This window comes from Vipera berus (genome assembly GCF_964194415.1).
Source record: "Vipera berus genome assembly, chromosome: 1".
Lineage (NCBI taxonomy): Eukaryota > Metazoa > Chordata > Lepidosauria > Squamata > Viperidae > Vipera > Vipera berus.
Genome location: NC_138202.1, coordinates 70,239,697 through 70,257,136, shown reverse-complemented (window position 1 = coordinate 70,257,136; position 17,440 = coordinate 70,239,697). Strand labels below are relative to the sequence as shown.

Below are 17,440 nucleotides of genomic sequence, written 5' to 3'. Positions count from 1 at the left end.
AAGTAATTCTCTCATCAAGAATTAGAAATGGGAAATCCCTGAAAACATAAGGTCCTTGAATCCATAGCTACTGGATCTTTCTAAAGTTGAGCTTAAACCTGTACCTCTCCATCCATATCCTAATAACCAGAGAAGAAGCTCAGCAGTATCATTGGACTGGCCAGGAAAGAGATACTCAATTGAGTAACGTCCACATATTGATGATATCTGGCCCCGTGCCGTTAGATTACCTCACCTAGCTACTTCATGTAGATACTAAAGAAGAGCACAAAGTGGTAAACCCTGGGGAACTATGCAAAGCAGGAATCTTAGGCTGAATTTTCTACCCCACCAATGCTATCTGGAGTCTTCTCAAGGGAAAGGAAAGCCACAATACTACTGCCTCCTACTCCCAACTCTTGGAAATGGTCCATACAGATAACACAATCAATAGTATCAAAGGCCATTGAAATCAAATAAAACCAGGAAAGTCTAGAAAAATTAAGAAACTCATTTCATCCTTTAAATTTTCCCCAAAACTATAAAGAAAAATGGGTCCACACACTTTGGGAGTTTTGGCAGGGATATTAATGGGGTACTGGAGGATCAAATGGGAATTTTTTGCACTTTTCTATTAAGTTTTAATTTACTCTCCTTTTCTTAAAGTTTTGCCTCTTTCTTAAGAAATATTAATATTTTCCAATGTATACTCTGGATATTAAAGTCTGTAGAACTTTTCCCTTGCGTTTTCTAATGGAGCTTTATTTCCATCTATTTTGAAGTGCCATTTTACCACTACACAACAAAATACGTCCTTAGGCTTCCTTTAATTGATGGGTGTGGTGGTAGAGAGGAAATTTTTTTTAATACAGAATAATGCACTATATTTATTCCTATTCCTGCAGAGGTTCCCAGTATGCAAGACATCACAGGGTTCAATATCAGCCGTCGGACATTGTTGACCCGCTACCGTCCTGACCAAGGCACTGAAGGTTTGGAAACGCCAAACTGACCTTCCTTCAACCAGTGTTATTTTGCTTTTCTCTGAGTAGCTTTTTGACATGTTCCCCTTTCCCATTTTTAAGGAAATGGAAGTCTTACAGATCAGGCTATAGTTCTGTAGGGAAAAGGCTTTGGACCCACTAGCCCTGCCTTCCTTTTCCTGCTTTTCTGTGACAGTGACAGAAAGCAAAGATGACATGACTATGAAGATGGGGAGATAAATTGATATCTGCTTCCACTCTTAGTCACTAATGCAGTGGGAACCAGTGTGCACATTTAGAAGTTGTAGCGCATGTTACGACCGTGTGGGAGAAAGGAGCTTCCTATACACAAAATGGTGGTCATGGTGACCTGCCAATAACACAGACATACAACAAATATACTGGAGCCTAGAATATGCTCAGGGAGAGATTCCTGCTTATGGATAACCCACTGGTAATGCCAATTCTAATAATCACCTCACTGGAGATCCAACTTAGGACTTGCCTCAAGTCTTCAACTAACTTGAATGATAAATTTAAAATGCTTTGTTAACTAGTTGTATGTCACAACTAGTATTTCCAGAGTAGACTCTAAGAATCATTTACAGTATGGTTTTGCAGAAGGCATAGGGCAAGCCTTTCCTGTCAGTATTTCCAATTCCTAATTTAAAGATACTAGAATTTTCTCAGGCAATTCTATCCTACCTGTACTTGGTCCTTAAATCACATGACTTCTGGTACTTTACAGGTTTCCTGAAAAGTAGGAAATCCTGTTGGCCTTTGATTGAATACGCCAATTTTACCTAAAGACTTTATTTAGCCAGCCTTGACTCCTAGGGCAGTAGACACTTATAGATTCTTGATTTACGTATCTTGCTTGTAAGTAAATTGCCATTATCTTCTTCTGGAATAGTATTAGTATTTCTTGGGCTAGATTACAGCTCCAGATTTTTTGGTGGTTGGCTATCCAAGTATTAATTAAATGCAACCCGTTTAGCTTTTTTTGGGGGGGAGGGATTAGCCAAGATGGCTGCTTTTCACTTGGCGTTCACCCAAGCTTACACTTTTTGCTTCAGTTTCACACTTCATGTTTCCTCATAGTGATATTCAATAAGGAACTATAAGAGGCAAAGAGAATACAAAATTCTGAAATCTGATCATGCTCAGTCTTCTTTCATGTTAAATGAGCATAAAATAAGAAAAGAAATGGCATTCATTCTATATGCTGTGCATACTGGGCATAATTCAAACGAAGACTGTCCACAATGTGTTGCTGTGGATAGTCTTCACATTTAGCCCCAGTATAAATGGAGTCTATGACAACTCACTACGGCCAACTCGCTGTGGCCAACTCACCATGGCCAACTCACCATGGCCAACTTGCCATGGCCAACTTGCTGTAGCCAACTTGCTGTGGCCAGCTCACCATGACCAACTCACCACAGCCAACTTGCCATGGCCAACTCACCGCAGCCAACTCACCATGGGACAATTTGCCACAAGAGAACTTGCTGAAGGACAAGAGTTACAGTAATATCATAGAAATAGTGGAACAGAATCATTAAGAAAGAATGCCAAGGCGGCAGGGGGACAAAATGAAATGTGAATAAGAAAGATTAAAATATTTTTTTAACTATTTTAAGTAATTGAATTGAATTGTTGAATTATCCCACAGTGATTTGTATTATGGTGAGTTGGCCATGGTGAGTTGTCTTGAGGAGAGTTGGTTGTAGTGAGTTGGCTGCGGCGAGTTGTCCCATTCTGGTAAAAATGGCCTTTTCAAGAGTCCAGCTTGGAAAATGAATCTTGTAATACTCTTTCAGATTTCTGGAAAAAGAAGAAGGATAAGTTTCAGATGAAAAAGAAAAAAGAAAACTTTCCTTTCTCCTCCCACAATATTCCCTAATGTGTTCAGGTTTCAAATCTGTACGCCAGGCCTTACTATGCAGTAATATAAAGTGGAACTAAACCTCTCTTTCATTTTCCCATGCCTGTTAATTTTTCCATACATATTATGGGCAGGAAAGTATGTGAGTATGAAAAATTAATAGCACGCTGTTTTATTTTCTTGATTCTAATCCTCTCATCAAGATCCTGATTCCTCTTGCTCCCCGTTCACTATTACCCCTCTGTCTGATAACTGTAGCACTGTACAGCTGCAAAGTAATCTTCCTGGACTCCTAGAAAGTAAACTAAGAGAAGCTATCTGCTTCCAGGCAACCAGTCCATCAATCGAACGCCTTGGGTGTTTATTCCCATTTTTGCTCCTCAAAGATTTGTTCTGTGAGAAGGGGAAACATAATGAGAAAATGTAAGAGGTTACCACTGAAAGGTATTGTCTTTTGTCTCCTCCCTAAGTTCTGTGAATGAAGCAAAGAGTTTGCTCAATATTAATCATCTTTTTTTAAAATCCCATTTATATCCCGCCCTTCTCCGAAGACTCAGGGCGGCTTACAATTTTAAGCACAAACCAATGTGCTTAGCAATAGCCTTCATTCTATGTGTATGCCTGCTTATTAGGGCTTTCGGGGGCCCCCAAGCGGCATTTTTACAAAGTCAGCTTAATTGCCCCCAACAATCTGGGTCCTCATTTTACCTACCTCGGAAGGATGGAAGGCTGAGTCAACCTTGAGCCTGGTGGGACTCAAACCTGCACTAATTGCAGGCAGCTGGTGTTACTTAAGGAGGCATTAGCCCACTGCTCCACCAAGGCTCTTTGAAGCTGCTAGCTAAGTCTTTGGACCTTTTCCATTTCCCTGAGGGATTTTTCAGATTATATGTATGAACAATTAAGCATCCTCAGCTATGATCCTAATGGCATCATAAACAAACAAACAAAAACCATTATTTCACATAGGGTAGCTTTGTTTCACTGTCAAATGGATAGACCCAACTTTGCAACTGATATTGTAGGAGAGCCATGTTGGTCTTTGGTAGGCCAAAATCAGGAGGAGTCTGGTAGCACTTTATCAGACTAGCAAATTTGATTAAAAGGTACAGATTTTTCATGAGTTATAGCTCACTTTATTAGGTGCATGGAGTGGCCACCAAAATTTATGCATCTTAATAACATTTGTTAGTCTAATAAAGGGCTATCACACTCCTTTTCGTTTCTAACAATTGATAGTAGAGGTAATTACTCTAATTTGGGGGTGTATTGTGCTAGATTACTTATTTTCAGACTTTCTGCATAATGATTATCAAGTGATAAGCCTAGTAAGTACAGGTGATCTATGTCAGGTAAGCAAGAATGAATGTGGTGGGTTGAGGGAAGGTGCAGGGATATCGGGGTAAAAGAAAATAGAGAAACCTGTGTAGATCTCACTACTACACAACACCTCTAATAAGAGTTTGCCCAAATGAAATATGATTACAAGCTATATAGCATTATATTATGTTTTCCTTGAAAGTTCCAAAGGACTTTCCTCCTATATTTTTCAGTTTCTAGACATGAAAGAATAATCCAAACTGGCTCTACTCATCGCCAGGTCCAGCTAAATGAGAGTCCTCGCTCCAATTTCTTACCTCTTGGACGGGATTCTTACTCGGACTCTTCTGTGTCCCGTCGGTCCCATTCTTATCCAAATGGTGGCGGTAATGATCAAGACTGCAACCATACTCCTCATGGCTGTTGTTCAGATGGTCGCACTGCTGCAGCAGGTCCCTTTGGCCAAGGCTGCCCACTTGATTCTTGCCATCTGAGCAGGTAGGACTAGCTCATTAAATGAGCAGTTTGCAGCTAAAGCTGATATATTGGGTTGCTTTGAACATGTTACTATTCCCCCCCCCAGATATGGGTGCTGCCCTGATGGAATATCACGTTCCCATGGACCTAACCAAGAAGGGTGCACACAATACTACAGTGATGTTTACACAAGCAGAAATCGTGTTACTCCCACTCCAACAGTAAGTGATGCAAACTTCTACATGTTCTAGAACAGTGTTTTTCAACCACTGTTCCGCAGCACACTAGTGTGCCGCGAGATGTTGCCTGGTGTGCCGTGGGAAAAATTGAAAAGTAATTATAAAATACTTTCTTTGTGTTTATTTGATTCCTATTTAAGAGAATTACTTTATATATAGTCAATATAGGCACAGAGTTAAATTTTTTAACATTTTCTAATGGTGGAGTGCCTCGTGATTTTTTTCATGAAACAAGTGTGCCTTTGCCCAAAAAAGGTTGAAAAACACTGTTCTAGAAGACATGTTGGAATATAGTTATTTCCCCTTAACTATCCCATATACAGTGACTGCATTTATCCAAAATCAGTGCTGATAAATTTGATGCTTCCATAGATATCTGCAAACTGAATTAGGTTCAAAAGTTCATCAGCTCTTCTGCCCCTCCAGATGAAAAGCAAGAGAAATTAGCTTTCCTTCCAACTCCACAATTCTATGATTTTTCTATTTCTGCAGACAATTCCTCCAAGATAGAGTAAAATATTATAAAGTGTGTTCTGTTGTCTTTCACAGGGTATAATGGGCTATTTCCATTCATCCCATTAAAATTAGCAGTGTAGCTTTTTGGTATTTTATTCTGTAAGAAAAATTGTAACTGAATTATGAACTGTTTCTGGATTGATTCAGTTGAATGTGCTACTTCATAAACATTGTTGAATGGTATAATTTGAGTAACATCTGGTTTTCTCTAAGACAAGCCAAGTTCTTGCCCAGGAGGTGCCAACAGAGGAATGCCGAGGTTCTATGTATGGTTGCTGCTATGACAACATTGCCTCTGCTTTAGGGCCTCAAGGGGAAGGATGTCCCACAAGACTCAGCCAATGTAAGTGACATTTGGTTTTTGAAATGTGGTAGCATTTCACCTAGCAACAGCCACGACTATGAGGAACAGTTGTAAGTCCCCTCGTTCAGACCCATCCTAACTTTGAATAGTTTGCTGAATGTGGTCACTGAATGTGCACTACTGTGTACTATACAATCAAAAATCTGATTTAAAAAGACCTGTCAGTGTTCGACCTGAAACATATAAATATCATTATATCTGAATTCTGTGGTCTATATTTCTTGCACAGAAAAATATTTTGTGCTTTTGCAGTAAGATTTTACAGACTTTGTACATTCCAAGGCTCTTCATAAGAAAGATTCACCAATACCTTTCTATTTGAAGTAAAACTTGTTCAGGCTCCCAGATGAAATCACTTGCATACATACATATCACACAATTCCTTTTTGTATAGTGCTTCCCAACCTTGGCAATTTCCCAGGGTGAGAACTTCAACTCCTGGAATTCTCATCAACGGTGATGCTGGCTGTGAAATACTAGGATTTGAAGTTCACACATCTGAGGATTGCCCAGTGCGGAATTACTGCTTTAGGGGAAGCAGATTCATGCAGGCATGGGGAAAAGTAGAATATAGGAAGCCAAAGAAATTGATAGCATGATAAATAAACAATATACAAATATCATTTCTCTTTTGGCCTTTGCTGCTAGCTTATCCTGTCCAGTGTCTGTTACCCAGTGCCCATGGTTCCTGCACAGATTGGACAATACGTTGGTATTTTGTAAGCGATGTTGGAAAATGCAATCGATTTTGGTATGGAAGTTGTCATGGGAATAAGAACAACTTTGCTACTGAAGAAGAATGCATGAAAACCTGCCACGGATCAATGGGAAGAAGCTATGTGAGTATTCACCATCATGTCGCAAGTCCTAACATCCACTCTAGTTCTCAACTGCAAGAAGGGAACACAGAGGTAAACCCACAACAATTTGGAAAAACTATAAGTCACAGAACAGGAAATGAAGGTCATAGTGATAGGACTTCCTCCAATCAAGATGCCTTACCTGAATCTGAACAAGGAACTAGCTTGCTAGAAAACCAGCCAGAAAGTTCTCATCACTCAAGTACTCTTGGTGAATTTAAAAGGGACACAGTAGACCATATGCATGGTTTGAGTGAGACTGTGATTTCCAGACACTCAGAGAAGCAGCTGACTGTGAATGGCCAGACCACACAACATGAAGAGTGGAGGAGGGAATCTGGAACAGATGGATTAACACAGAGAAGATTTGGGTATCAAATCCCACAAGGTTCTACTTTTCAATATTCTCTGAACAGGTACGTATTTGCATTAGCACGGTTTCCCACAGAAATATTGAGGATGTCTTGCTAACTTTTTAGAGTCATGCTTCATACAAGTTCCTATCTAACCCACTATGCATATCCATTTTGGGGAAAACTGCTACATCTCTTTCAGAATCGTCTTGGATGGATCAGAGTCTTCTGCAGTAGAAGCAGGCCTAGGACAAAGCATTCGTTTTCTCTGTAAGACAGACAATTCCCACCTATCTAGAGTTGAGTGGCAGAAAAATGGACAGCCGATCTCATCTGATAGGTAGGTCTGATCCCTGGATCCACCTCATATGCCCTGTGAATGGAACTTTGAGGTCATTGGCTTCACATTTGAAATTTTCAATATTTAAACCTACAACCTCTGATCATGGTATGAACTTCAGTGAGCTTTACATGCATGTTTCCATTGCTGCATTACAGGTACTCTTTGACTTGTAACAGTTTGTCTAGTAAACCGTTTGAAGTTGCAACGGCACTGGAAAAAAGTGACTTCTGACCATTTTTCACACTTAACGACCATTGCAGCATCCCCATGGTGACAAAAGTCAGAGGCTTGGCAACTGGCATGTATTTACGATGGTTGCAGTGTCCCAAATCATGTGATCACCTTTTGCGACCTTCTGAGAAGCAAACTCCATGGGGGAGCCAGATTCACTTAACAACCATCTTACTAACTTAGCAGCTGCAGTGATTCATTTAACAACAGTAGCAAGAAAGGTCATAAAATGAGGCAAAACTCCCTAAACAAATTCTTACTTAGCAACAGAAATTTTGGGCTCAACTGTGGTCATACATTGAGGACTACCTGTATTTCACTGTCTTCACATACCCAGTAAGAAACCTGCCAGCCATTCATTTTTAGCATCGCTCACTTGCTCTTATTCCCATAACCAATCAGAGTAAGTACTATTAATATGCATTTGACCCTGTCAATGACTATGCCGTTCTATGTCAACTGATTATGTCAGTGACTGTCACTGAGTTGGTGCAATTTCCAGTCTACCATATTTGACAGTCCTCTAACTTTCTTCCCCTGTAGGCATTCCTACCAGTCTGACAAGTCCCTGGTGATTAGCCATCTCAGGACCGAGGATGCGGGGATCTACACCTGCGTAATTTCAAATGGGAGGGTGGAACGCAGACAGATTGAGTTGCTGATCAAAGGTTATTTATTCTTTTGTTACTCAAAAGACCCATAAAGCAAGAAACTGCTTGTCCTGATGTAGCCAGCAGGTCATTCTACAATTTTTTTTTCATCAATGGAAAATAATATCCTTTCCAAATTGCCACAGAGTACAAAACACATGCTATCTTTATCCTGCTCTGTGGTTCCAATGCTTGGAAAGCTCTCCTCCATCTTATGGGAAACGTAGTACAAGGAAAAGCTCCTAGCCAAGGAAACCCTGGAAAGAACCATCCCTTTGTCAGCCCCCAAAGATTTCTGAAAGTCCAATCCTGATGGCTTCTTTGTCCTATTTCTTTGTATAGAAATCCCTCGATCTACGCTCACCCAGGGAAGAAGGCATCAACTTACTCACGATCAAAGTCCACAGCACAGGATCTTTGGCACAGGAACTAATGATGGGTGGTCACATGTTTCTTCTCTACATCCTCAAATAACATACAGGTATATTTTTCAACTGCTCAAAGCAGCTCGTGTTCCACATATTGTGCCGTGTGCTTCTTAAGAGATGTTTTTGGAAGCTGATCAAACAAGAGCAGGCTATTTAATCACAGTGCTATTGTATCTAATCTTAATGCTTAGAAATCAGCTCTGCCTTTCCTTTACAGCTACAACACAGAATCTGGAGCAACCCTAACCTAGTTTTTCTCAGAAGGTTTTTTTCCCCCTTTCTTCTCACTGGTTGGACCTGATCGGGCAGCTGAAAGAACCCTGAGGGACTTAATTTAAGCAACCACTGATATCAAAGTGTTTTAATGAAACCATTTTATGCCCTAGGCGGTTTTCTGTATTTTGCTTGGCTCCTTGAGGAGGATCCTACTGTTAGAAGGAAACAATCATTAAGAAATTAATTATTGTCTTTAATAAATATTCATTATAGAAATAAAACCATACTGCAGGAAACAAATTCTAGCAAAGCAAGGTATACAGGCAAGCGATTAGTTAAGTAGCTTATTTTCACTGATCACTGGGCAGTTTTGTAATAAAACTCAGTGGCCAGCTTGCAGCCCAGGTTCACATGCATCAGCTCAAAATTACTTCTCTCGTGTAGGTGGGCATCATCTCATTAACAACGGTGAGTCACATTCTAGAATGTTGCTCCACTAAAAAGGACTAAGAAATGCTGCAGTGACAGATGATGAAATATAAGAGTTTATCTTTAGCAACTTGTCTTTTTTTTAGAGGGCTCAGTATGACAGTGGGGTTGAGCATACGTACGTCATTTCAGTGACAAGGGTAACTCTTACACCATCTTCTGCAAAGAAATCTGCCCGGAAGAAAGTATAAAAATGGAATAGGTAATCTGCTATTCCCAGTTCTAGTCATTGATCCCTGAACCATCTCTAGCAATTGCTACTAGCTTCAATAATTGGAAATAACCCTCCAATCAAAAACTAGAGTGCATGCATGGAACATTATCAAAGGGAATGGGAGTCATTTGTTTTGCAGTCATGTGTCTTAAGTATTCAGTTACGTTATTCTTTATTCTTGCTTACAGGTTAGGAGTCCTAACCTGCTGTATGTGGATTAACTGGCTGGTGTAGGTCCCTAGACAGCTGCATGATTTTGTTGAAATTTTTGCTGAAAACATCACACACAGCCAGATAAATTATAAGGAACACATTCTGTTACATGGGATTCTTGTGGCTAGCAGCATTATCTGGGCCTGTAGCCAAGAGAACAGTTAGCGGGGATGTATTTATACAAACCTACATTTTGTAAAGTGTTAAGAGACAGCCCCACACTGACTGAAGAGGAATCTCTGTATTGGTCCAATTAGATTCAAATCATGGTGAAAGGAGAAAAGAGTGAAAGTTCAATTATATAATACAGATAAATTTAATTTATCAAATTTATACACCTTTTTCAGCTTCTTCTTCTTCTTCTTCAAGGAGATAATGTCAGGGTTAATCTAACTTCCATTAGAAGGAAAAGCAATGCTCCCAGCTTTGCTCTCCCCCCCCCCATTCCCCCTCAGCTTCCTGAAAATGGGAAACAACCAGTTCCTTCTCCTTATAATTGAATTGGTCTCGGTGACTCCAGTGGAGAATGCAGATCTACAAATAACACGGAGCCAAATCATAAATGACTCTCTAGGTTAAAATCAGTACTTTAAATTGTAGTTAAAGATTAATGGGGAGCCAATGTACAGTCAGGAATAAGATGTAATATGTTCTCACCTACAACTGTTGATTCTGGCTGCTGCATTTTATACAACTGAAACTTCTGGATAGCTTCTAAATACCCAAATAGAGCCTGATACAGTACTCAAGATGTATGATGATGCCACATGAATCGCCTAAGTAAAGCTAGCTTGGTCACTCAACAGTGAGACACTGGTGAAGTGGGGACAGCAGCGCCTGCATTTCCTGCATTGCATGAGAAAAGTACATCTTCCTTCCCCTGTCCTGACCACTTTCTATAGAGGGACGATTGAGACCATCCTGTCATATGGCATTACTGTCTGGTTTAGTAGCATTACTGATTCAGGCAGGAAGGTGGTGCAGAGAGTGGTGAGGATGGCAGAAAAGATTATTGGTAATTCATGTACTTTCTTTTGAGAACAGGCAACAGAATTTCATTTTTAATGTGTGCCAGTGTGCTCAGAGTAAAAATGGCAATAAAAGTTATCTCATCTCATCGTATCTTAAAGTCCACATATCTCAGATAAGGTTGTAATTAGTGCAGCAGCCCAAGTTGGGCAAAGACTGATCTAGCCAAGGTTGCCAACTGATGAGCCAGTAGGAATCACAAATCCTTGGACATATACTCAGCAGATTCACTATTTGTTGTTCTCCACTTGTGTCCCAGGCATCACTTCTACCACTTTATCCTCCAGATATTTTCTCAAAAAAAGACCAACAGGAAACTATGCAGAGACAGAGAGAAACTGCTCTGGAATTATTTTGGCTTGGGCCTGAGATACCATCTTTTGCCAATGGCAAACCTGGCCTTCAGCCAACTTGGTTACAGATTGACAAGGAAATCCCCCAGCACTTGCTGAAAAGAGCGATTAAAATCAAAGAAGGAATTCTGATCCTTTAAAAAACATTTTATGTATCTACTTTGCAGGTTAAAAATGTATAAGAATGAGCCTTCGATAGTTGATGCTAGCATTGGCGAACAAGTCCGACTGCCTTGTCGCGTTGAGTCTTCCCCCTCTTTAACCATTGAATGGCAGAAGGATGGCCATCCTATTTCATCTGCCAGGCAAGTTATATCTTTGACAATGTTACTCTCTCATTTTGCTGTCTTTGTACTGTGAGCAAAAGTCCAATGCCTCCAATAAAGTAGGTAAATTAAGTGTGTGTAAATTTTCGCTTTCTGTTTTTCCCTTAGGACACTCTCTTCTCTGTATTACTCTACAGCCATGCTTTCATATTTCAGTAGGCCTTTTTTTCCTATTCACATTTTCCTCCATTTTTTTCTCCTACTTCCTTACATTTTTCTGGTCATCATTTCCACATGAATTTCTGTATAACCTTTTGTGATAACCTGCTATTTTTCTTAAGCTAGAAGTCTCTGTAACTGTTTAATGCACAGCAACTGACTTCATATAACGTGCTTAACAAAATCAGTTAGTCTGTGTTCACATAATATTTATTTACCCTTAACCTTGGTTTTGTGTTACTGAATGAGTTGAGCAAATAGATTACATTTTGTCACAGGTAGCTCTTGGGTTACAATAACATTTAGGATCAGAATTTCTATAGCTAAGCAACATGGTCATAAAGTGCCATGAGCACATTACTTAGCAACAGCAATTCCAGTATCCATCATAACCCTAGGATCATGTGGGTCATTAAGTGGGAAGAGGCAGAAGTCCCAGGAAATCAAGCTGATGGTTTCTGCCACAAGTTGGGGAGAGATGCATGATGCATGTGGAGTGTGGGGCAGGATGGTGTAGGAGGGTCAGGGTGGGTGCTGTAGGCCGGTGCCACAGGAGGCAGGTGTGCCACAGACAGACTACCAAGCTTAGGTAGATGTGTGGGTGCCACAGCAGAATGCCACAGGCAGGTACTAAGGATCACAGATAAGCAAAAAAGCAGCAGGAGTAACTTCAAACTTCCTGCTGGCTTCCCTATTACTTTACTTGTGGAAAGCTGGCAGAGAATGTTGGAAATTGTGATCACATCTCACTCTGACATTGTAATTGCAAATTCGGCACCGAACTCCTACCTGATCGCATGACCATAGAGGTGCTGTGATAGTCAGATCTCCCTCTTGTTTAGCATTATCATACAATATCTTTGAAGGATCGCCGAATAAGCGGTCATAACTCAACCAACCACACCTTTTTCATAGCATTTATTTCCTCCCTGTACTGCCCTATGTTTAGTAGAGCATATCACAAAGGTGAAATAGCTCCAGCTAAAGAAAGCTGAGTAAGATGGCCTGAAATGCACCATGTTAAAAAAAAAACTGGGAAAACCCAAGCAGACAGCCTTTCCCTCCTTTATTGTCAATGAACTTTGCTAAACATGATCAGGGTGGTTGGAACACAGCATAATGTAATAATGATCAGTATCTAGGACTAGGCAGTTTCAAATCTTCTCTCAATCATGGCATTCTGAATTGACTTTGGGCCAGTCACTGATCCTTAGTTCATCCTCCCTCATTAAATTCTTACTGTGGGGATAAACTAGGAAGACCCTCTCCCATGTACATCAGAAGACGGACTATCAAAAGGATGTCCTAATTTTCCAGAGACTAGCTCTCTATTATACATTCCTGCTTTGTCTGTTCAAATAGCAACTCATTCATTTTAATGACTTACTCAATATTTGTGGGCTAAAGTGATCCGTCAAAAACTTTCATTTGACAACCTGGATGTTGGTTGTTCTTAAAACTGTTTATAGTAGTCTGCTTGGATGGATACCTTGCATGGTAATTATACTCAGCTCAATGCTTCTTGTATTTTGGACTCCTGCATGTTTTAAGTGAAACAGCCAACTTACTACCAGCTGCTCAAAAAGATTAGTTTTAAGAGTGGACTGATTCACACAGGATGCAAAGTTAAAACCAAACACCTTTACAGTTTATGTTTCCTTAAGAACCCAGCCAACTGTGGTTTATGCAGCAAACCATGGATTAGTCCAATATAATCCAGCTACTTTTAATTAGCCTGCAGCAATTAGGCAGGACTGATGACACCTGATTCCAGAGAGATTATTAACATGTTTGAATCTTAGGAGCTCATAACTCATATTCAGAATACATTTTGAGCCATTAGCCTCTTACAAAAAGGAGTCTCTAATCTGTGAGTAAATGTATTTCCTCTTCTTCTAAAATTCATTTTTTTTATTTTAATTTTAATCTCCAGGCATAGGCAGCAACCTGATGGTGCCCTGCTAATCAGTCATCTGACATCTGAAGATGCCGGCTTCTTTACATGCATTGCTTCTAATGGCCGGGACCAAGATCAGAAAAAAGTTCAAATTAGACCTAGAGGTAGTAGTGTGTGTGTGTGGGGGGGAGTTTTACTTCAGTGTTATCCAAATATAAGTAATGAATTTGCTGCTGGAGAAAAATATGGTCCTTTTTTGTGCTACTGTTATTAAATTAAGCTTTAGTTGTGGATTAATATATCCAATCTGGAGAGTGAATAATCAGCATATTTCCGGCAATTGAAACCTGCTGGCAACAAGAAAATTAGTAACAGCTGAATGTTGTGTTTAAGATTACAGAACTCTACAGGATTGTCTGAAATGGTATACGGTTTCCTGCCTGAGCAGGGGGTTGGACTAGATGACCTCCAAGGTTCCTTCCAACATTATTACTATTATTGTTGTTGTTATTGTTGTTATTATTATTTTGCTTCACAATTCTCTTTAGGCATGAGATCAGTTTAGTTTCATCAATGGTATCATCAAATAATCTGAGTGAGATATTTAGGGTTTCCCCTAAAGTGTGCCAGGTTCAAGAGGTGTAGAAAACTATTCAATACAAGTGTTTTAAAAAGGTTTGATGGTGATGCTTAAGATATTTCAAATTGGTTTAAGCTCCTAGTGGAAATATTGCTCTAAAAACAAGAAAACAGGGCTCTGAAAATTGCTGCTGCAGTGACTTATTTGTGCGCAAGAGAGAATAAATGTAGGAAAGAGATATAGTTACTGCTATGAGAACAGTTTCTCCTTTAATCAGTATAGGAACAGCCATAGAGAAGAGATTTGAGATTGAGATTTATTAAATTTATATGCCGCCCTTCTCCCCAAGGACTCAGGGCGGCTCACAACAATAAAAAATTTAAAAACATAAAGTACAAAATTTAAAAAAAGAATTAAGCAATGGATGTAATAAATAAATGACAATTTAACCCAATAAAATCCAAATTTAAAACCATAGTCAGTCCAGGCCCGCTTGTTGGAACATCCATGTCACGGTGGAAGTACCGAAGGTCAGGGGCCGTCCGCAGCTCCGGAGGCAGTTCATTCGAGAGGGTCGGCGCGCCCACAGAGAAGGTTCTCCCCCTGGGGGTCGCCAGACGGCATGGAACCAATGGAACCAATGGAACCCTGAGGAGGCTGACTCTGTGGGAGCGAACCAGGCGAAGGGAGGTTGACAATGGCAGCAGGTGGTCTCGCAAGTACTCCGGGCCTAAGCCATGTAGGGCTTTAAAGGTAATTACCAGCACCTTGAATCGCACCCGGAGGGCAACCGGAAGCCAATGCAGCTCGCGCAGGAGTGGTGTAACATGGGAGTATCGAGATCCTCCCATAAGCACCCACGCGGCCGCATTTTGCACCAGCTGAAGCCTCCGGGTGCACTTCAAGGAAGGCCCCATGTAGAGGGCATTACAGTAATCCAGGCAAGAAGTGACAAGGGTGTGGGTGACCGTGCATAGGGCATCTCGGTCCAAAAAGGGGCGCAACTGGCAAACCAGGCGAACCTGAGCAAAGGCCCCCCTGGTCACAGCAGTTAGATTGTCTTCCAAGTTAAGCCGTGAATCCAGGAGGACACCCAAGTTGCGGGCCCTTTCTGAAGTACTTAACTGTGGCTGATTGGTTACACAATGTTTCTCTGTGTTGAATTCTATTGTGGATATCATGTTGAGATTCTTCTCCCATGTAGATGGTCTTTCAGCTAGAAAGGCCAAGTTCACAAGAGCAGAGCAGGGCTGTTCGATCAGAGCTGCATTTTCAGAACATAACTTGATGACATTTGGGCAAAATTTTCCTGGAATTGAGGACACTCTTTTCCTCCCTAGGAGACCTGAGAATTATTGACTTGCTGCCCAGGCTTTCTGTGTCTGAAGGGGAGAATGCTCATCTTCATTGTGTTGTGACAGGCAACAATGTAAACATAAGATGGTCAAGGTAAGCAGAGGGGGAAAAACCCCAGCTATATTTACTTATCCTTTTAGTACTACTGAAGCATGCAAGAAATTATCAAGCAACAACCAACTACTTGGAAGATGAATCCAGATTTAGTTTTTCAAACTCATTTGAAATAACCCCGTTTATTTATGTGTCCCTTGGAAGACTTTCTGAATACAAACCCTCCCTTTATTTCCTTGTAACTGGGAGTTGGGGACAGTGTGCAGCAACTGCAAGACCACTAATTATTTACTTCTGCATAGAAATGGGGTTCCAGTAAGATCAGATGGTCATCGTATCCATGTGTCTCAAGATGGAAGCTTGTTTCTAAACAATGTTCAGCTTGGTGATGAGGGCTCCTATACGTGTAATGCTTACAGTAGCAATAACTCGGTCAGTGCCAGTACAGATGTGAAAGTCATCAAAAGACGGCCAGAAGGTGGGTGTGCCTATTTGTTCTTTTTAAATTTTCTTCCAGTTTCCAGTACTGGATTTCACAGCAGGTGCAACCTTAAATGTGGCATGTGCTTTTCCTTCCAGGACTGGAAATGTTTTCTGTTGTAGACCCACTGTAGAAACATACCGGATACCTCTGGGCTTCCTTTTTTTGTTTTAGAACCCTTACATTATATCTGCTACTCTTTAATGAAAGCGTATGTGTATGGAAGGCAGAGTTGAAAAGAGAATTATTTGCATCTGGAAGTGGTTAATGTCTCTCTTTATGAAGGCAAGATGGCACCTGCCTTCAAAGAAGCAGTAGTGCATGCTCTCCTGAAGGGGTTATCTTTCAATAGAGCCATACTGGACAACTTCGGTACTGTCTCCAACCTTCCCTTGTTAGAGAATACGCTTGAGAAGGTGATGGGGGATCAGCTACAAAGCCAAAGAAGTAGATTTACTAGGTATCTTTCAGTCACTATCCAGGCCTGGCCATATGAAAGGAAAAAAAAACCTGTGAAGGATGTCTTAGATGCTTCCAAATGCTATTAATTTCTTGGTGGGGATTAATACCATCAACCATGGCATCCTTATGGATTGGTTGGGGGCACAGTTCCGCAGTAGCCCTATTTCCACTTGAGCCGTTAGTAGCAGCTAGTAATTGTTAAGGGAAAAGCTGTTGAACCTGTAATTATTCCAGATTGCAGGGTTTGGTCCTCTTTCCTGTGGTTATCTCTATGAAATCGGTTAAATTATTCCTCAGTTTGGGGCAAACCTAGCCAAGGCTGGAAATGCTATGAGAATTTAGAATTGAGAGTCACTGGGAGTCGGGCAGCATATAAATATAATAAATTATTAATTGGTGCCTAAAATCTTGACACTCCTTTTTGCCACAGCTGGTAAGGGGGTTGAAAAGCAATCCAGCAGTCCGCCTCTGCATGCTTTCCTATAAAGTGGTATTTTTGCATAGTCAGAAACAATGAAATCATTGAGACAAACCAGTCCGTTATTTACAAATAAATTCTATTACATTCAGTAACAGTTAATATTGCTTGGAAGACAATTTTAAGGTCGAAGGCTTTTAAACTAATGCCTGTTTGACTTCAGGAACTACTAAGCTGTAACTGCTGTTGTAGTGCAGAGCATTTATTTTCAGCCTGAAACAGCTGTTTGCCATTGAGAGAAATATCTCGGCAGAAACCAATCAATTTTCTCTCAAAATGCGCTAATGCTGATGTGGCCATTTGCTACTTTTGAATGTTTGCCAAGAGGTAGATTCCATTCACAATATTTTGTTTGCTGGAGCTGCAGCAGATAGGAATATTTTCCGCTGCATGCAGTTAAATAGCCATAATGTAAATATCAGTAAAGTGAACTACTGTAATCGCTCCCAGTTGATTATGAAAAACACCTTATTTGGTTCTCTCTCATTTCCTTTCCTTCCTT

General features: G+C 40.5%; 1 protein-coding gene across 1 annotated transcript in view; it reads left to right on the top strand.

Annotated features, from left to right (window-relative positions):
* The window catches only part of PAPLN (papilin, proteoglycan like sulfated glycoprotein), an 85,149-nt gene that overhangs the window by 67,479 nt on the left and 230 nt on the right, over window positions 1-17,440 (top strand). Inside the window, exons 16-27 of the mRNA XM_081315810.1 lie at window positions 885-971; window positions 4,404-4,668; window positions 4,754-4,868; window positions 5,616-5,745; window positions 6,415-7,042; window positions 7,182-7,319; window positions 8,097-8,221; window positions 8,546-8,684; window positions 11,313-11,450; window positions 13,564-13,691; window positions 15,448-15,556; window positions 15,820-15,995. Of these exons, the coding sequence (XP_081171936.1) occupies window positions 885-971; window positions 4,404-4,668; window positions 4,754-4,868; window positions 5,616-5,745; window positions 6,415-7,042; window positions 7,182-7,319; window positions 8,097-8,221; window positions 8,546-8,684; window positions 11,313-11,450; window positions 13,564-13,691; window positions 15,448-15,556; window positions 15,820-15,995 (2,178 nt within the window). The remainder of the gene's footprint in view (window positions 1-884; window positions 972-4,403; window positions 4,669-4,753; window positions 4,869-5,615; window positions 5,746-6,414; window positions 7,043-7,181; window positions 7,320-8,096; window positions 8,222-8,545; window positions 8,685-11,312; window positions 11,451-13,563; window positions 13,692-15,447; window positions 15,557-15,819; window positions 15,996-17,440) is intronic.